Source organism: Coturnix japonica, chromosome 1, assembly GCF_054131305.1.
Source record: "Coturnix japonica strain WE chromosome 1, WE-NBRP24, whole genome shotgun sequence".
NCBI classification, from domain to species: Eukaryota; Metazoa; Chordata; class Aves; order Galliformes; family Phasianidae; genus Coturnix; species Coturnix japonica.
The window spans coordinates 45,458,262-45,475,842 of record NC_140663.1 but is presented as its reverse complement, the minus strand read 5'-3'; the positions used below and the strand labels follow the sequence as shown (position 1 = coordinate 45,475,842).

The 17,581-nt window shown below is 40.4% G+C and overlaps 1 protein-coding gene across 50 annotated transcripts in view; it reads left to right on the top strand.

Moving 5' to 3' along the window:
* TNRC6B (trinucleotide repeat containing adaptor 6B) overlaps positions 1-17,581 on the top strand; it is a 134,547-nt gene that overhangs the window by 58,694 nt on the left and 58,272 nt on the right. Inside the window, exon 1 of one of the 50 annotated variants that reach the window (XM_085517176.1) lies at positions 13,061-13,160. The exons of 48 other annotated variants lie outside the window; for them this stretch is intronic. Coding sequence is in view for 1 of the 2 variants with exons in the window: in XM_085517146.1 (XP_085373272.1) it covers positions 17,076-17,107 (32 nt within the window). In the remaining variant the exon portion in view is untranslated. Of the gene's footprint in view, positions 1-13,060; positions 13,161-13,201; positions 17,108-17,581 lie in introns of those variants that run through there. One more of the 50 variants, XM_085517146.1, reaches the window with a different exon arrangement.

Sequence of the window (17,581 nt, the reverse complement as noted above, 5' to 3'; positions counted from 1 at the left end):
AAAGATGTCTGGAAATACTGAACTGAGTAACTAAACTCAGCTGCTCATCAGTGTACAGAGTAGAGTGCTATCTCATTACCACCCCAGAAGTGTGCTGTGGGCTGGGTCCTAGCAATGGTGACAGAGACCTGACTGACTAAGATTGTTCATTCTCAGCTGTGTGGACTTTGATTTAGATGGGTAGATTAATCAGTAGCAGATTAAAGTTCTCATTTCTGTTTTTAAAGTAACATGTTAGCAAAAGCAAGCTTATCAAAGGCCTTTTTATTTCAGGTTGTTGTTGCCAGCAGATGATCTTGATTAAAGCACGAGGTCTGATCCCTTGCCCAAAATTTGGAATTTCAAATACATATGCAAGTGAATTCCCTGCTGCTTGTACTGTGTGGTCATACTAAACTCTTTGCTTGGCTGTGCAGTCCATTTTCTCAATGCAGTGGCTTCATAAAGAGTTAGAAGCTTTCTGCAGTATGCGCAGAAGTATCAATAAGCCAACAAATTAGATTTGAGGTTCTAGTGTTTAAAGGGCTTTTCTTTCAGCAGGAAATAGTCTCCCACACCAGCTTATGCATTTTAACCTTCAACTTTATATAGCAGCAAAGAGTTGACCTGTCTTTATGCAGAGCCACCTTCCTTAAAGAGGACAGAGAGATGGTTAAACTTAGCAGGAGAGCAGTTTTTGTGGAGTGTCTTGCATTCCTGTTAAGTATCATACAGTGTTTTGCTGTAGTGTCTGAATAAAATTGAGCTGTTCTGTTCCACACTTCCACAAATTCTGTCAGTGCTAGATAGGAAGATGTAGATATTAGAGTGGAGAAATCTTCAGATTCACTGTCAGCAGAGATAGGAATTACTTTGAGCTGGAAACTGTTAAATGAATCTTTACACTGGATGCCTTAAATGGTTTTGATCTGGCTGTCTTCCCTGTTAGCAGCAATGTTCAAAATGAGTATTTTTAACTGCTCAGAAGTAAAATAAATAGATTGAGAAATGTTTATTATTAATTAGAAATAAGATGCCTATCTTAATGTAAAAATTACTTGAAAGTAATATGTAGTACTTGGGAATTTAACATGCCAAATCTGTTTAATGTTAAAACTTCAGCAATGCTGTAAATGGTAAGCATCATTTCACTGTATTTTCCACCTCAGGTTCTCAGTTGTGCCTTTACATATATATTGTCCATACACCAGAGGTAGTGCTCGTCTGTCGTTTCTGCCTTCCAGATGGCAGTTCAGTGGTGTCCTCATTTTAGGTAATATTCCGGATTACCTCTTCTTCCTTTCTGCTTTATTTCCCTCTTCTTTAGGAAAAAGGAGTGGTGCATGCCTGGGAGGTGACCCAGAGCCATGTTGAATATATGGTTTGCGAGTCCCATTCATCTTAGAAACTTTCTGTGCCAAAAGAACTTTTTTATGTGCGTTTCTGTGTTGTGAACAAATGTATCCCAATGAGTTCACAAGTAATACTGAACCAATTTATATTACAAGAGAAGATTCTTTTTTTGGTGGTGATGTATAGTGATGTATAGTTAGATGTTAATATGCCTCCCTCTTACTTCTTGAATATGAATGAACAAGACATTTTTCAATTGCAAGGTAGATCCAATCCTCTGATAGGCGTTTTATGCTTCTAAAATTTTGAGGTTATTTTAAACACTTGCATTAGGAAACAGCAGGTTAAGTGGAATTGAATGTTGTAATGGGTCTGGTATCTGTGAATGACCTGAGCAGCGCTGTTTAAGCTGCAAATCATCACTTCTGAAAAGAGATACAAGGAATGATAATCCTCAGTCAAGGTTTTGGACACCTCATTTTCCATCCTCCACACTAATAGCAGTAATTCTCAGGTGAGGGACCACTAAGGCTGGGCAGGCATCAGCTGGTTAAAGGAAGTCTTCCTTGATTGGAGTCTGTCCTTAGTGGAGGCAAATGCCTGAGGATACAGTGAACACTTTTCACTTAAGCAAAGACTGTAAAAAGTTTAAGAAATAAGGAAATGGTTGTTTACTCAGTAATTAGTGAGTTTCATGTCTAGACGAGGTGGTTTAATCTGTGCTTTATTTCCAGAAGGCATGAAACAAAATTGACTTTTTAAAATCTGCAGCTAGGGAACGGTGCACGTGGTGAGTCTATAAAAAGGGATGATGGAGACCAGATCATCAGAACGTAAGAGGTGACGATGCTCTGCCTACAAATGGGTTATTTTCTTGAGTTTATTTTGTTTTTAACTCCCAATTGTTGTGGCCAGTTAACTTGAAATAGCTGTATTAAGAATGAGCGTATGGCCTGCAGAGTGCAGTTTTCCACAAGAAGAGACGCTCCACATTTTTTATGAGGTAGCACTGAGTGTCATTTTCAGGTTATCTGTGCAGATCAGTGATAAGATCCGTACATAATACTGCAGTGTTTAGAACAGCTTTGAATTTTCCAATTTAAATTGAGCAGATGTGTGATTGAGGCAGGTGTGTGCTTTATTGTGGTTGCTAATAATAATAGCAGTGGCTGCTATTCATGATGGTCTTGCTCCATGACTTGCAGTAATGATTGATTGTTCTTTTTAAGCAAAAACTTTCAAGTAGACAAGTAGTATTTCCAGTGTTAGCCATGCTTCTGGATTGTGAACTTCTCCTTTAAAGCTATTAAAATGCATTTGTAATTGGGCAGTAGCAGTTTTCGGTGACCTTACAAAGTGCCTGACTTGACTTCTGATACCGTCTCCAATAAGGCTTCCTATGGAGAACACTCAGCTCTCGGTATCCTTCCAAACATAGCTGGGAGAGGTGGGGGGACCAAGGTTAAGGAAACTTGAACTTTTTTTACCCCTTTAAATTCAAGATTATTCTTTTTCACTACAGTAGCAGTTAAGGCAGTCAAGTCGCTTAAACATGTGAAGAAAATAGAAATTGAAAGGTTTTAGATACTGCGAACTTTTGCATTTCTGTACCAGTGTGATGTGTCAATGCATCGTGCTTTTAGAAGTGAAAACAAGGTATTTGAGGTTTTTTTCTGTGGTATATATGAAAATTGATTTCTCGTGGACTTTGAAGTGTATCGGGTTCGTTTTTTCTACAAGGTTCATTCTGTGGGATTCCTAGAAGTAGGATTTTTCCTTGATAGATACTCAGTGCTGTGATACATGGGCCTATGGTCTGATATGTGTAGAAGCTTAGTATTGCCCTTTAGAGTTATTTTATCTCCAAGAATTCACAAGGAAGGAAGGGCACATGGCTCACATTCAACGGACTTCATCTTCGTCAAGAATTCAACAGCTGTTCTTAAAAAACACAGCAATTTTCAGTCTTGAGAGTTTAGGAAAGGTTATGGCAACCTCTGCTTCCCATTTTGTGCTGCTTACACCTGTTCCCCATGGTTGTAGGCGCTATGTGCTTTGATGTGGGTATGTGCATTTTTGCTGATCGTAGATGACCATTTTCTTGCAGTGCCACATCAGAATGATCGCACCTTTCTTATGTCCTCAAGTGATGATATGAAAAGACAGGTTTAAAGAGGCTTTGAATTTTTTAGCTACTTAAATAAGTTCATGATGAAGGATTATTGGTTTCCTGTTCAAAACAAGTCGTATCTTTTGCTGGTACTGCATTGCTGTGTTTGTGGTTTTTTTGCATTTCTGAGGCACAGTGTCTTTAAAATTGACTCATTCACAGGTTCACAAAATGAAAACAATTTCACTTCATGTCTTAATAACTTGTACAGGTCAAGTTGTGAAATAATGAGTTGTGATATTCTGAATAATAATTCACTCATGTTACTTTTGAATGAAGAATGACTGATGAAAAGTTTGGCCAGCTGGTTGCAATAAGAAGGCTGAGAAGCACGCAACTACAAGCAAATGCTTCCATTGCAGGCTTTGTGTGCTTAACACATTTAAGGTTTCCTAAAGTGTTCTTCCACAGTTGAACACAGTTGTTTTTGAGTGCTCTGAAGTCTTGCTGCTTTCAAGGTAATTGCTGAGTCAGACATCTCTCTTTATTAGGAGCAAACCATACTACAGTTCACTTTTCCTTATTGATTGAAAGCGTATATGGTTTCATAGTAAAAGCCATGTTTTTCATTTATTGGTGTGCATTTTATGACGTTCAGTGTTGTTATTCAATTCATGTCCTGTTTTGGACTTCAGGATATCTGTAGGAGTGCCTCAAGGAAAGCACGTAATGCTCTTCTGATTCACTTAGTTCCTTGAGCAGGGTCTGCTGCCTCTCATTGTCGTGGAGGCTTTAATGAGAGCTGATCCCTGCCTGCCATTAGCACAGGTGCAAGATGCAGAACATCTTGCGAGTTTTGCTCCATGGTATGAATGGCTGTATATGTTTGCTTCTAAAAGCTGCTCGAAGGAAGCAGCTGATTCATTTATCAAGGTGACCTTTGTTGGATTTTAAGTCTTTGTATGCACAAAAAAGAACAGAAGGAAATTTGTTAGTTTGTATATTCTAAGGTCTATATCCTAAAATGCATACTAAAAATTTGTCTGACAAGACAATTTGCTTTAATTACATGCTTAAAGAGGCAAATATATTCAAGCTTTTTTGTTGTGAAACGCCTGGCTTAAAATTTAGTTTGGCTGTTCCACTGGATTTTAGGTTTTCATCATCTGTAAATAACTTATGAACAACAAATACTGAATAGTAGCTTTATAAAACAGATTTTTCAGAGCTATTTTCTGTACCTGTAGTGCCTGCACACCAAGACCTGACTAGATTCCAAAACAGAATCTGGTTGGTAGTGCTTGATACAACCATTATTTGTGGTTTGCTTTTGTTTGTTTTTAAAGGGAAAATGGTTCTCATTACTTTGTTAATGTACACGTAGGTCTTCCCTGACCTATGGAGTGTCTGTTAAATGAATGAGAATGTGCTGAAACACAGCTACACAATTGGCACTGGATGTTTATTATTTATCATTCTAGATAAAAGGTACAGATCAGCAGCTTTGCACACAAAACAGAACTCAACTGAGAGCTGGTTAGGAGTATTGCAGAAAATCAGTTTGACTGATGCTGAAACCAAAGCAGGTACATGACAATACTGGATTGGAATAAAAAGGTCACATATCTGTGCTTTTCCATACCTGGAGAGGGTACTCAGCTGAAGTCTGTGTTTACGGGAGTCTGGAGAGCAGATACTGCCAGTTTGCGCATAAAGCTTTTGTGGTTACGCGCCAGAAGGTTGAACGTGCTACAAGAGACTTGGACCTTGAACTTAGCTGTGCTTTTAAGTGACAATGAGTTGATCAGGATCTTCTAAGATGTTTTTTGATGAAGATTGGGTGACAGACGTAACCTGGGAAAGCTCAACAACTTGTCAACTGCTTCTTGTGGTTTTGGGAGCTGGTATCTTGCTGAATGGTTAATTACATGATTTGGTAATTCCTTGGAAGACACCAACAACTGATATGCTTTGTAAAATCCACCTTTTCTATCTAGGTCTGCATTGTTCAAATCACATTTGGAGTTTTAACTTTGCCCCTATTTCTAATGAAGTATTCCTTAGCGGCAAGAACTGTTTATTCTCCGTGCTGCTGACTTGTCCTGTGTCTTTGAACATAGGTTATTTATTCTTTGCTTGGGTTTACTCATGCAGAATTAAGTTTTACATAGTTCTTAGTTGTTGCTGCAATGCTTAATTAATATTTATAAAGACCTTTGACATCCTGTGATGAAAGGAACTGTGTAAGTGTTCACTAGTGGTATTTATTAGTGAAAATACAGGCGGAGTCAGGAGGATACCAGTTCTTAATTCGGAGTGAGCAATAGAGTCATACTGTAACCTTGAGCAGGTCGTGCAGCCTCTTGTATTGTCACTTAATCTGGGAAAGATCTGTGTTGTTGCAGCGTGGGATATTAAATGTCATCCATATTCCACGTCAACTCAAAATTAAAAAGTAAAACCTGGCATACAGTTTCACTGAGCTCTAAGCACAGTCCGTGTTTTGTAAGGACATGCAGCGTTAGAAGTAGCACAGGGTGAGAAGGTACAGTGTTTAATAGTTGGTTTTAGAGTCAGAACCGGAACATGTTATACCCAGTTACAGAACTAGCTCAATTTTGTGTAACTGAACTTGAGTGATAGAGGCTGTATGCACTGCGCTTAACTGGAAGTTCACAATGAGTGAATGAACTGCATATAATCTGTATCGCATTCTAAGAACTCAGTTGCTAATCCATGGTATTGAGTTGGTAAACATGTTCTTACTGCAGGCAGAATACTGTTTGTATTTGACTGTGTCTGTATTTGTGATTGCCAGGATTGATAATTGGCTCTTAGAGCATCTAGTATTAGGCTCGCTCATAACAGTAAACATAGCAATCTCTCGTGTGGTTTTCTTTCCGCAGTCTGACAGAGGAATGCTATGAGCGCAGACTCTCATTACAGCTACGAGGTACCTCTGAACTTTTTGGATGGTATACAGCTGTTTAAAATATTGCCAGCTAACAATTTGTCAACTTGCGTAAGGCACAATAGCGTTAAGTGAAATTATCTGCCAAGCTTTATGCATACAAATGCAGGGTTTCAGGGTTTTTTGTCTCCCATGTAACGTTATACATCTGTATTTAACTCATTACACAAAGCACATGGGGCTTCAGAACTATTCCTTAGAGTGCCTTCCAAGGAACTTGCTAACAAGTGAAGTGTAAGACATAGCTGAACACAAGTGCTGGTTTGTGCATATCTATTATGGTGGGTTGTGACTGAGCACACCCGTATCTTTCTTGTTTTGTTGTAGTCTGACTGTTAACTTCTGGGGACTTTTTTCTTGTCTTCAGCTCTAAATTTGAGTGGTATGGATGGGTTGGATGGGGCTCTAGTGGGTGGCAGCCCTGCCCACTACAAGGGCTGGAGCTGGCTGACCTTTGAGGTCCCTTCCAACTTCAGCCACTGTATAAAATAGCATGACTGCCTTGATTAGGGGAGAAGGGGATGTCAGGAAAGGTTCATTATATAACCCTGGTTAAAAGTCTGAATATTGAGAACTTTAACAGTACACTGAGTGAACACAGATTTGATGGAAGAAATGATGATATGGCAAGATTGATAGAGCATTAAGCAGACCTGCAAAATATGTTGCTTACTTTCTCTCACCACTTCTAATTTAGATTTCCTGATAGGAATAGTAATAGTCTTGAAACTTTGTAAACTGTGTATTTGCAGGAAGAGAATGAATAAACTTTTTTTACCTGTTAAAAATAAATATGGCCTCTGGCGATAATTGCAGTAGAAAATATAAACTCGAAATGTCTTTGCCAAAAAACAAAACAAAAAAAAACCTGAGCAAATTGTGTTGGTTTTTTGTTTGGTTTTTTTTTTTTGTTTTGTTTTGTTTTTTTAACATTAGAAGTTCAAACAATTTCAACTTCCTGCGTCTTCCGACTTGGCCTGCAACAGAAGAATAGTAACTTTGTGCAGAAAATCTTGTGCTTAACTTCCCACTGGTAAAATTAAATACATTGTTGCTTTAGTTTATTGATTTAGTATAATTAAAATAGTGACTTATCATTTGAGAAATGCTGTTTTTATTACTGTAGTGTCCTGAAGCAGCAGAGATGCAAAATTGTACTATATTTTACAGAGCTGGAGGTCTATAATGCACCTGTCAGGGTGTTACTTTACTTGGTTAAATTATTTTCACTGTTATAGCATGAGAATTTGAAGTGTGTGTTTGGAAACTAAATAAATGTAATAAGATCCGTTATCAATTAAACAACGAGTTTTATCATTCTTAAAAATGGGAGTGTTGTTTTTCTGTCACTGGGGATTTTATCTGACAGCCATGACTTTTCAGCTATTAGAGAGTGGCTTGGCAGCTATACATGAGTAGCTGTGCACTGACATAAGCTCGTTGACAGCTTTAAGTCCCAGAGAGAGGAAGAAGCTAAGCTGGCTTGTAGTGCAGAGGAGTAAGACTGAAGCAACACACAAGAGGAGAAAGACTGTGCCTTCGCCTCTTCTCAGAGCAGGGGGAGGAATCTCCCTCTTGCTCCCAGAGTGCCCTAGTGCAGAAGAAATAAAACTCTGGGGATGGAAGAAGAGGCGATGGATAAAGGTCACAACCTGGAAAGGGACAATCATGTAAAGTTGCTCTAACCAATCAACGATGTTAGAAATGGTGCTACCAAAACAAAGGTGTAAAGTGTTTAGAAACTAAGGGCTCCTTGGTGAAATGCACTGAAACACCTATTTGCTACCTGGACAATCTCTCTGAAGAGGTTTCCTGTCTGTTAGGAAAATACTCTGGTGCCTCGTAAAGTCAGAGGACTACTGCCCATTCCTACTCTTTCATGGTTTGAATGTAGCTGCAATGACGAAAATATGAAAATATTTCCAAGGAATTTAAAATCTTCTTTGATATTTTGAAGGGTTTGGGAATGCAGGTGGTATTCTTCTTTATCTTCTTGTTTGGAGAGTGGGACACAGGAAGAAGGAGGAAAACAGACCAGTTGAAGGATGGCCTGTATGGATAATGGCACTCTCAGCTTTCGGTTATGTAATCTAAGACCCACCTTTGAGAGACTGAGCATCAGTCATGCAACTGAACAGGTGGAGAAGTGGCTTTGTGGGCAGCAAGCTGTCTGGAAAGCAGCACAGTGAGCTTTAAGTAACCCATTGCAGTGAAGTTTGAACCTTCCTGCCAATATTCATTGCGTTTTGTTGCTGTGTGACAGATAGCAGCAAGGGAGCAGTCTGACAAAATCCTGAGATGATTGTGCAGATGGAGCAATGGTGTCTCTGAATTCCTCCATACAGAAAGAATTGCACCCACTGGCATTCATTAAGGCATATTGAACATCTATGAAGACCAAACAGTGGATGTGAGCGCAGAGACAGTGGATGGTGCATTTCTGCAGTGACGATAGCAATGGGAAAGACAAGCTGTGTTGCAGATAGCTGTGCACTGCTGTCACACCACAAAATGGGGATTGTCAACTAATGGTGGTAACTTAAAAAAAAAAAAAGTCTTCTGTTTTTAAGAATATGTTGTATCACTGTTGCTTTGCTCTTCCTTCTGTTGTTGCTTCTGTGGGAGTAAATAGGAAGCATTATTCCTGGGGTGACTTATGTAGAAGTCCACGGGGCCTGAGGGAACTAGACGACAATAGAATTACAACCCCCCTGCCTTGAACACGTGAGAGCTGAGCAGAGAGGGACAATCGCCTCACTCATCCTGCTGGCCGCCCATCTTCTGGTGCACCCCAGGATGCTGTTGGCCTTCCGGGCTGCAAGTACACACTACTGGCTCACATTAAGTTTTTTATCTGCCAGGACCACTAACAGGGCTACTCTCAAGGTGTTTTCCCAGTCTGTATACATATATGGGTCTACCCCAACCCAAGTGTAAAAAAAAAAAAAAAAAAATTTAAAAAAAAAAAATTTGTTTTCTTAAACCTCACTAGGTTCACATTGGGCCCACCTTTTGAGTTTTTTCCTCTGCCTTATCATTTGCACCTCTCAGCTTGGTGTCATCAGCAAACTTGCTGAGGATGCACTCAATCCCATCATCTATGTCATCATAAAGGTGTTAAAGAGTACGGGTCCAAAGGCAGACCCCGGGGGATCCTTCTCATCACCAGCCTCCACCTGGTCATATAGCCATTGATCAGAACCTTCTGGCTGCAACCTTTCAAGATCTTCAGAAGCCGCCTGGATGTGGCCCTGGCACGGTGCTGTGGGTGTCCCTGTAAAGGCAGGAGCTGGAGTAGATGAACCCAGCAGTCCCTTTCAGTCCAAATCATAGTGTGATTCTGTGTAAATATCGCTACTTTTGTTACTGGAGATGTTCTGTGATCCAGTGTCTTGAGGTCTAGGTGACCTGTGTTGGTACCATAATGATCCTGTAGTAGAAAATGCATAGTTTAATTGAGCTGTTTTACACCTTTTCAGTGTTTGTGTCATAATTGTTATGAGTGTGTTGCTGTAATTGCCATGTACAACAAATAGCGTGCTTCCTCGGGGTTTTTATGTGTGTGTGTGTCTTAAAGAATGATTTTGTTCTTGGCATTTAATGCAGAAGTCTATAAAAAGTTACAGAGCTGCTTCTGTTAGAACTAAGTAATGCCAGCATCAGGAGAGCAAGCTTTTCCTAACTGCTGTTAGAAGGGCAAAATAGTGCTATTTTTTTAAATAATGTTTCTCAGCCTTACATGTAAAAATATGTTATTAAGATGGCAGTAATGCTCATCAACTTCATTTTCCTCATTATTTGGAACAAGTTCAAAGCACCTTGGAGACACTAGTAAAGCTGCCTGTAGAGCTTTGAGCTTGGCTTGCACAGCCTGTCTAGGCTGCAAAGTGCAGCAGTGTACCAGCATAGGCAAGCAGCCTGTGCAGATGGATAACTGGTACAGTTCTTCTGTTGCAGGTCTGCAGAAAACATCTGGAATTAGTATCCAGCTCACACAGCCACTAAGTACAGAAATACTTTTCTGTTCTAATCTTATTTATTTATTTATTTATTTATTTTTAAATGGTTCCTGAGCTGGATGGCCAGAGTCAGTGATATTGGTTGTGGTCAACGATGCAAGCCCTGTGGGCAGCTGGGCAGTAGGGTGTCCTGGGCAAGTCATCTCTGGGGCCAGTACTGTTCCACATCTGAGAGACCCGGTCAGTGGGGTGGAACATACCCTCACTGAGTTTGCAGATAATCCAAAGCTGGGCTGAGTGCTGGATGCCTTTAGAGTATGTGATTGCTATTCAAGGGAATAGCAAGAGGAAAGAGGCTGGAAGGAAGGGTCCAGTAGAAGTCTATTGACATTCAGTCAGTGTGAATGGGAAGTCTTGCACCTTTGGTAAAGTAAGGTCATGCACAGGTTAGGCATCTACAAACTAAAAAGGAGCTCTGCAGAAAAAACACCTGAAGGTCTTGGAAGAGTAAAACCAGAATGTGAGTCAGAAAGGTGTGCTTGCTGTTAAGAAACCAAGCACACATGGGCTGTATTAGCAAGAGTATAGCCAGTGGGCCAACAGAAGCGTTTCTTCTCTATTCAGTACCTACGAGACAGCCTTTAATGTGCTGTGACCAGTTCTGGCACCCACACAGGAAAGACAGTGTTGCATTAAATGGCCACCAAGATACTTAGCAGTCTGGAGCACATCTTACACAAGGAGAAGCTGAGAGAACTGGATTTGTTCACCCTTAGAAAGCTAAGGAGGTAATGCTGCTGACTGCTATCGTCAGCCACCTAATGAGCACGTATAGAGAGTCAGGCTGTTAGTGGAAATGATGTGCAGTGAGGGAAGAAAAAAGCCACGAGGCAGTGAATGCAAGGTGAAGAAAGGCAATTCAAATTGGATTTTGAGGAAGTGCAGTGAGTGTTGTCAAAAACTGGAACAGGCTCTTCATATTGGTGGTTATTTCTCTGCCTTTGGAGGCACTTAGAATATGACTAGGCCTTGGCCAGCCTGTGTGATGGTGGCTCTGCTGTGAACATGGGGTTACACCAGGTAACTCCTAGAGGTCCTTTTAAATACGAGTCACTCTTGTGACTGATGATAAGACCAGTAAGAGGACAGTGTATCTAGCACAGGAAGTGTCACTGGCTTCTTAAGAGGTGAATTGGTTTGGAAATAAGGAATGAAACCTGAAATGTGCTGTTGAGAAATGAGAAGATTTTTTGCAACTTTCCTTCTGTCAGTTTTCAAATGAGGGTGTTTTTTCCCCTCCCAACACGCAAGCCATTTGAGTTATGAAACTGGTAGAATTTACAGCTCTTAATCTTTTAATGCAAACTAGTACCATCAAACACTTGTGTATACTGCACTTGCGGACTAATAAGCAATCCTCTGACTGACATCTGGCGCTTTTCCCAGATAGGCTGCCTTTATTTCGAGCCCCATGTTGTGTGGCAAAGTAGAGCTCTTGAAGTGCTTCTGTATGCACAGTGGGATGGGTAAAAAGTTCTTTTTAGAAGGGGTTGTGAAAAGAAGTCGCACACATGCAAGGGAGAGTTCAGCTCCTTTTGAGAGCAGTCACATGTTCTTTATTGAGCTCGTATTGTGGTAGCTGTTACCCACTAATTGTTCTGTATCTGTTGTCATTCATTCATTTCTTGACATATTTTTTTGTGGTCATAGAACCACAAAGGTACCTTTCTGGGTAAACAATTTCAGATAATAGGGCTTTCTATGCAGTTTACTTTCTATTTTAAAAATCACATTATTTGATCCTTCAGTGAAACCTTGAAATCCTGAATAGAACTGTCTTGCTGAATGAATGTTCTGATATGACAACAAATCATTGAGCTGTTAATGACGGGTTGATTTCTAACTGAATGCTTTGCCATTCTTGAGGTATTTTTCACCACATTTCACAACTCTCTAAACGCTTTATCTGTGGTTTTGATATTTTTGTGTGCACATGTAATGAAATAATAATTACTGATCCATAAAAGCTCTGAAGCAGTTGAAGAGTGAAGGAGGGAAGGAAGCTTGCTCGGATTTGACGTTCCAGAACTTTGGCTGTAGCTCTTCATTTCCTTAAAACTTTGTGTCGACCGAGGCCCACTTTTGGAAACCTCAGAACTTGTCTTGAACTAGAGCTTTCAATGTATATAGTTGTAAGTGTAATGCTATAGAACAAACACAAACAAGAGATATGGAATATTAAAGAGATTTCAGTTTTATTTTACGCAGTCTAAGGTTTTCTTTTCATCAGGAGGCTAATGAAACTGAATTGGAACCCTCCACAACCAGTTGCTGAAGTGTTGAGAGCGCGCCTCTGTCTGTATGAGCATACGTCAGCCTTTAAATCACCGTGCATTTGTACATCTGTGTAATACTCCAGGAATAATTAATCCTTCTCTATTAACAAGTGTAGTAACGTTCTGTAAGGAGTCATTCTTTAGAAGAGCATGCTGTAGTGCAGTCAGCATGTAGATCTTCTCAGTTGAGTTATTTTCTCCAGCGACTTCAAATTACTGATGTTTTGCAGTGATAGAGGCCTATCTCTTGTTCCAGATACACTATTTAAAGTAAGCAAACTTCTCGCTGTGACGTGGTTTTGGTCTGCAGCCAAAGAGAAGACAGAAGCAGCTTATTCTAACTCCTTGATGGGCAAACAACTCCTGGCTTTTAAAAGTGCTGCTTTACAGAGCACTTCAAAGACACTTTCTAAGGAGTTTTCAATTCCCGTATAGCGAAGTGTGTATTTTATGTGTGTATCAAATCCACGGCATGCCTTCCTGTGGTTTGGCTTTTGTTATTGTCTGACATGTTATGCTGCATGTATATATGTTCATATATGATGTTAGAGATATGAAAAATTGTTTCATGTTTTAGGACTGAATTCTGCTACTAACCTTTCATTTTCATTCAAAAAGTGTAGAGCAGTTGTCCCTTTCCTAGCTGGTCAGTTTTGGGATGCATAGCCAATCTCTTCAGTGTTGTAGCTGTTCAGTGATGGTACAATCTTCAGTCTCATTTCAAGCAAACAACTAGTTTTTCCTCAAGAGTTTTATTCTCTAGTTTTGTTTTTTTTTTTATAGCCTGGAAAATATTTGTACTCAGAAGTGCTATTCTGAGGGGTTGGTTGGTTTTTTCCATTCTATGTGTCAGAGTTAACTTGTCCTAAAGTAGTTCCATATTCCACTTCTGCAGTTCAACCTGGAAGCCAAGTTTCTAAGGGACTATCCCCCATTCAGCCAGCTCTTGCGTGCCTTGGGCCAGTCTAGTTTATGCACTTGAGCACTGCATAAGAAAGAATGTGGCTGTGATGTGCATTTGTGTAACTTGCTTTATACAATGAATCACATTATGAATCTTTTGATCAGCGAGATCACGACACCTTAAATGGCTCCGTCCTAGTGGAAGTAATTTCACCTTGAGGAACTCAGCAGGTCAGCTCTGGGTTGTAGCCCAGGCTGCATAACATCTCACTTGTGTTTGATGTTCTGTTTGAACACACTGGAGCACACCTGTGTGTGTTTGAACACGCCATGCTCTTCTCACGGTGTTGAAATAATGGACACTTGGGTTAAAGTGTAACACTCTGAATGAAAGTATAATTAAAATTGTTGAGTTTTCCATGCTCCACGGGGTAGCAGTTCCTTCTGCTTTGGTTTTAGTGTCAGAAGTTCCAGTTAATTCATTTGATTTCAAAGCTTTCATCCAACTGAAGCAGTCGATTGCTGGTGTTCTTAGCTGCAACAAGAAAGGCCTGAGCCTCGGAGTGCAAGGTCTGAAATCCTGTGTATTCATTTAGGAGTTTGTGGTATGTTTTCTTCTTCATTGCTCATGGCCCTTGTTCCTATCGGTGTATTCTTTTTAATGTACGTACATATAAAGCATGAAACAGGGACGTACCAGTAAAGCCCCTGTTACAATTAAAACTGCAGAGATGCAAGCAACAGCAGTAGGGCAACATGTGCAGAGGGTGGAATAAAGGACTGAATACAGTCCAGTTGAGAAGACACGTTGTCTTCACTAGCACAGCTGCAGAGTCAGCTTCAGGAGGAAATGCAGATACTTCTGCTGATCAATCTTTCTATTGATAAAATTTATATAGAGAGTTTTAACTGAGTGCTGTGTGGGAAGGCTGCTATTTCATTTAATTAGATGTACCAGTAGCTGCACCTCACTGGAAATCCCTCTTTCTTCAAATCTTGGCCAGAGTTGGATACATTACTGTAGATTTAAACCCTGGTTTAAACCCTCAAATTTGAGTCTTTTGATCTATTTCTAAAATACTAATTAATTTACTTCTGGACTGATGTTTTAAATCAGAGGAGACCTGAGCTAGTTCAGGTTGACAGTTGTTACCTCCACGTGAGATTGCCCCATGCAGTGCATATCATTCTCCCATGTAAAGTGAAGGCCTCCAGCTGCGGTTGGTTGTGGCTTAAGTCTCTAGACAAAATTAGTTGTTAATGTGACCTTGTAGCTATATAGATAAAAGCTTGTTCTGTTAAAGCGCTGTCAGTCCTACAAGTGCGGTTTCGTAATCTCTTCTGTTCTGGAGGAAAATAGAAAGGTTGGTTCCCAGCTTGGAGGAAAACTTTCAGGATGCACCCAGAGAAATTTGCTGTCTCTCTCGTATTGTGTTATTGCAAACAACAGTGAAAGTAAAGAGCAGGGGCAAAAGGAGGGAAGAGAACTCGTAGTTCTGCTATCTGGTCTGCATCATTGCAGGGGGCTGCTGACACTTTTATGCAGCTGCTCTGCAGCCCTTGGAAGGAACTTGGAACTTTATACTCTGAAGTGCCACTCCTGGGTTTCCAAGAATTTGTATCTTACACGTAACTTGCATTTTCATGCCATTTTAGTTGAGGGTGACTTCGTAGGGTTGTGGCTTTCTGTATAGACGAAGGTTCTGCGTGGCGTTATCTGCACCCACCAAGGCGTGCTGTCAGCAGATAGCGTGCAACGCACTGCGTCCTCTCGTCTGGCGGTGCCAGTCGGATAACAACAACCGTGAAGAATAGCTTCTGCTCTGTACACAGGCCTCCAGCCTGTGTGTTGTGGGGGAAAAGTAGAAAGGAATGCAGGAAATTTTGCAGGAATTTATTTGCAGGATTTTGCAGGAAAATAGCATTCTCGAAAGCTGTGGTTGTAGAGAAGAGGGCCACGAAAGACACAGCTTGCTGTATTGATCAGTGCCTGATCGATGATGCTCCAGAAGATGTTAGAAAAGGTGCATTAAACAAACAAGCAGTAAAACCCCACCCATCAAATTGTCACCTGCTTGCCTATCTCCTGCATGGGGCTCACCGGGCTGCTGCCCTGCTGCCAGTGCAGGCTGGCTCAGCTGAAAGCTGACTGGCAGCAGTTATATCAGCATAATTGTAGCTGCCGTTCTTTCAGTGGTAAACTTAGGTTTAGAATCGTCCAGGTTTCAGATAGGTTTTTTGTCAAGAACTTAAATGGTTTTGAACGTAGACCATATCCCAAGTGTTCAGATAGATCCCTGACAGCTCAGTGGAACTGAGCGGTGTGCTTTGAAGCCTGAATTACTAAGTACTGATCATAACTATATAATAGTTGATGAGGATGTGCCCGGTAGGGTACCAAATATCCGCCTCTACTGAAGGAGCACAGGGGGAGGTAGGCCTCCAGGGCTGAGCATTCATCAGCAGCCTTAGTAACACAGATCCTCATCCAGGTGAATGGAAAAACAAGGCAGTAGCAGCAGCAGTCTGCCTGTTTTGGACTTGAGGTCACTCAGACAGGTGACCATAACCACATGTTTTCTTCCAGGCTATGGCTTCTCTATCCTCGGTTCTTTTTATTGTTAGCAATCCATGTTTCTGTGAGCCATAACTTCAGCTTTGATGGTGAATTTTAACTTTTTCTCATTCTTTTCCATTCCCTGCTCTGTTCACAGAAGTAAGTAGGTGCTTTTGAGCAGAAAGTTGTCTGTATGCCAGACGGTTACTGGAACTCATTTTTTGATCCTACTCTTTTTCAGCAGCTCCTTTAAAACAGCTCTTAAATGTTTGCCTGCAGCATGAAAGCTTTTTAGAGAAAGTGAAGTTATAACTGGCATTGCAGCCCAAAGGGTCCAAACTGTTTGTCAGTAAGAAGGTAGCAAATGGAATTTGAGGGTATAGTGACTTAGAATGGTGTCACCGGGGAGCTTTTTCCATATTACTTAAAATCTGTGGCTCAAAGAAAATTGGAAAATTCCATCTCAGTGCCGCAACAGTATGAAGTACACTAACCTCCCCAAATGCTTTGCATCCTGTGCATGTCAGTGAAACTGAAAAACCTGTGGGGCTTTTCCTTGCCAGAGTGTAGAGCTCTAAAGTGTGCTTTGATTTTTTATAGAGAACAGAAAAGAGCAACAGCTGACCTTGCTTCAGCAATCCTAGACAAAGTGCATAAAACGCTGCTTAGTATGTTGGAGAATGCCTGCCTCCAGTTCAGTTAAAAGGAGACTGGACTTGCCGTTGCTGTATAAACTGCACATGGTAATAGCCTGAGGGTGGTATTACTGAGTGCTCATCCATACACCGAGGAGGAGAATGAGTTCATGAAACCAGGAAAATGCTCTATTTTCTATCTGTAGAAGAGGTAAACAGAATCTTTGCTATTTAGAAGAGTCTTCAATCAGAAAGTGGTAACACATCTCAAAATGTTTTTGTCTGAATCGAAGCAATTCATTTTGTAAGTGTTTCTTTGTACTTTAACTTGGCAGTATCCGGTAAAAATGTGGGCATAACCCATACCTGAGGAATTGCAGCTCAGAGTGGAAGAGAATTCTGAAAGACATAACAAAGCCAGTTCAGTTCTAATCTATTTAAATTGTACTCACAAAGACCTTTGATTTGTGCATCAAATAAATATCTTAATACAAGTATCAGCTTCAGCTGTTACAGCCAACTTACTGAGTTGAAATGTTTTCTTGTCCTTCCTCTCCCCCTCACTCTGAATATGGTACAGATATTTCTGTGCATTTAAAGTTGATGTTTTGAAACTTCCCAGATCTATCTTCATCCATTTAAATTAAAGTGAAGATAATTAGTTAATCAAAGCGTGGTTCACCATAGAAACAGCTCAGGCAGTAGTATATAGTGAATTAACCATGTAATGCTACTTTCGTTTTGATACAATAGCTTGACAAAATAGTAACTGCACATA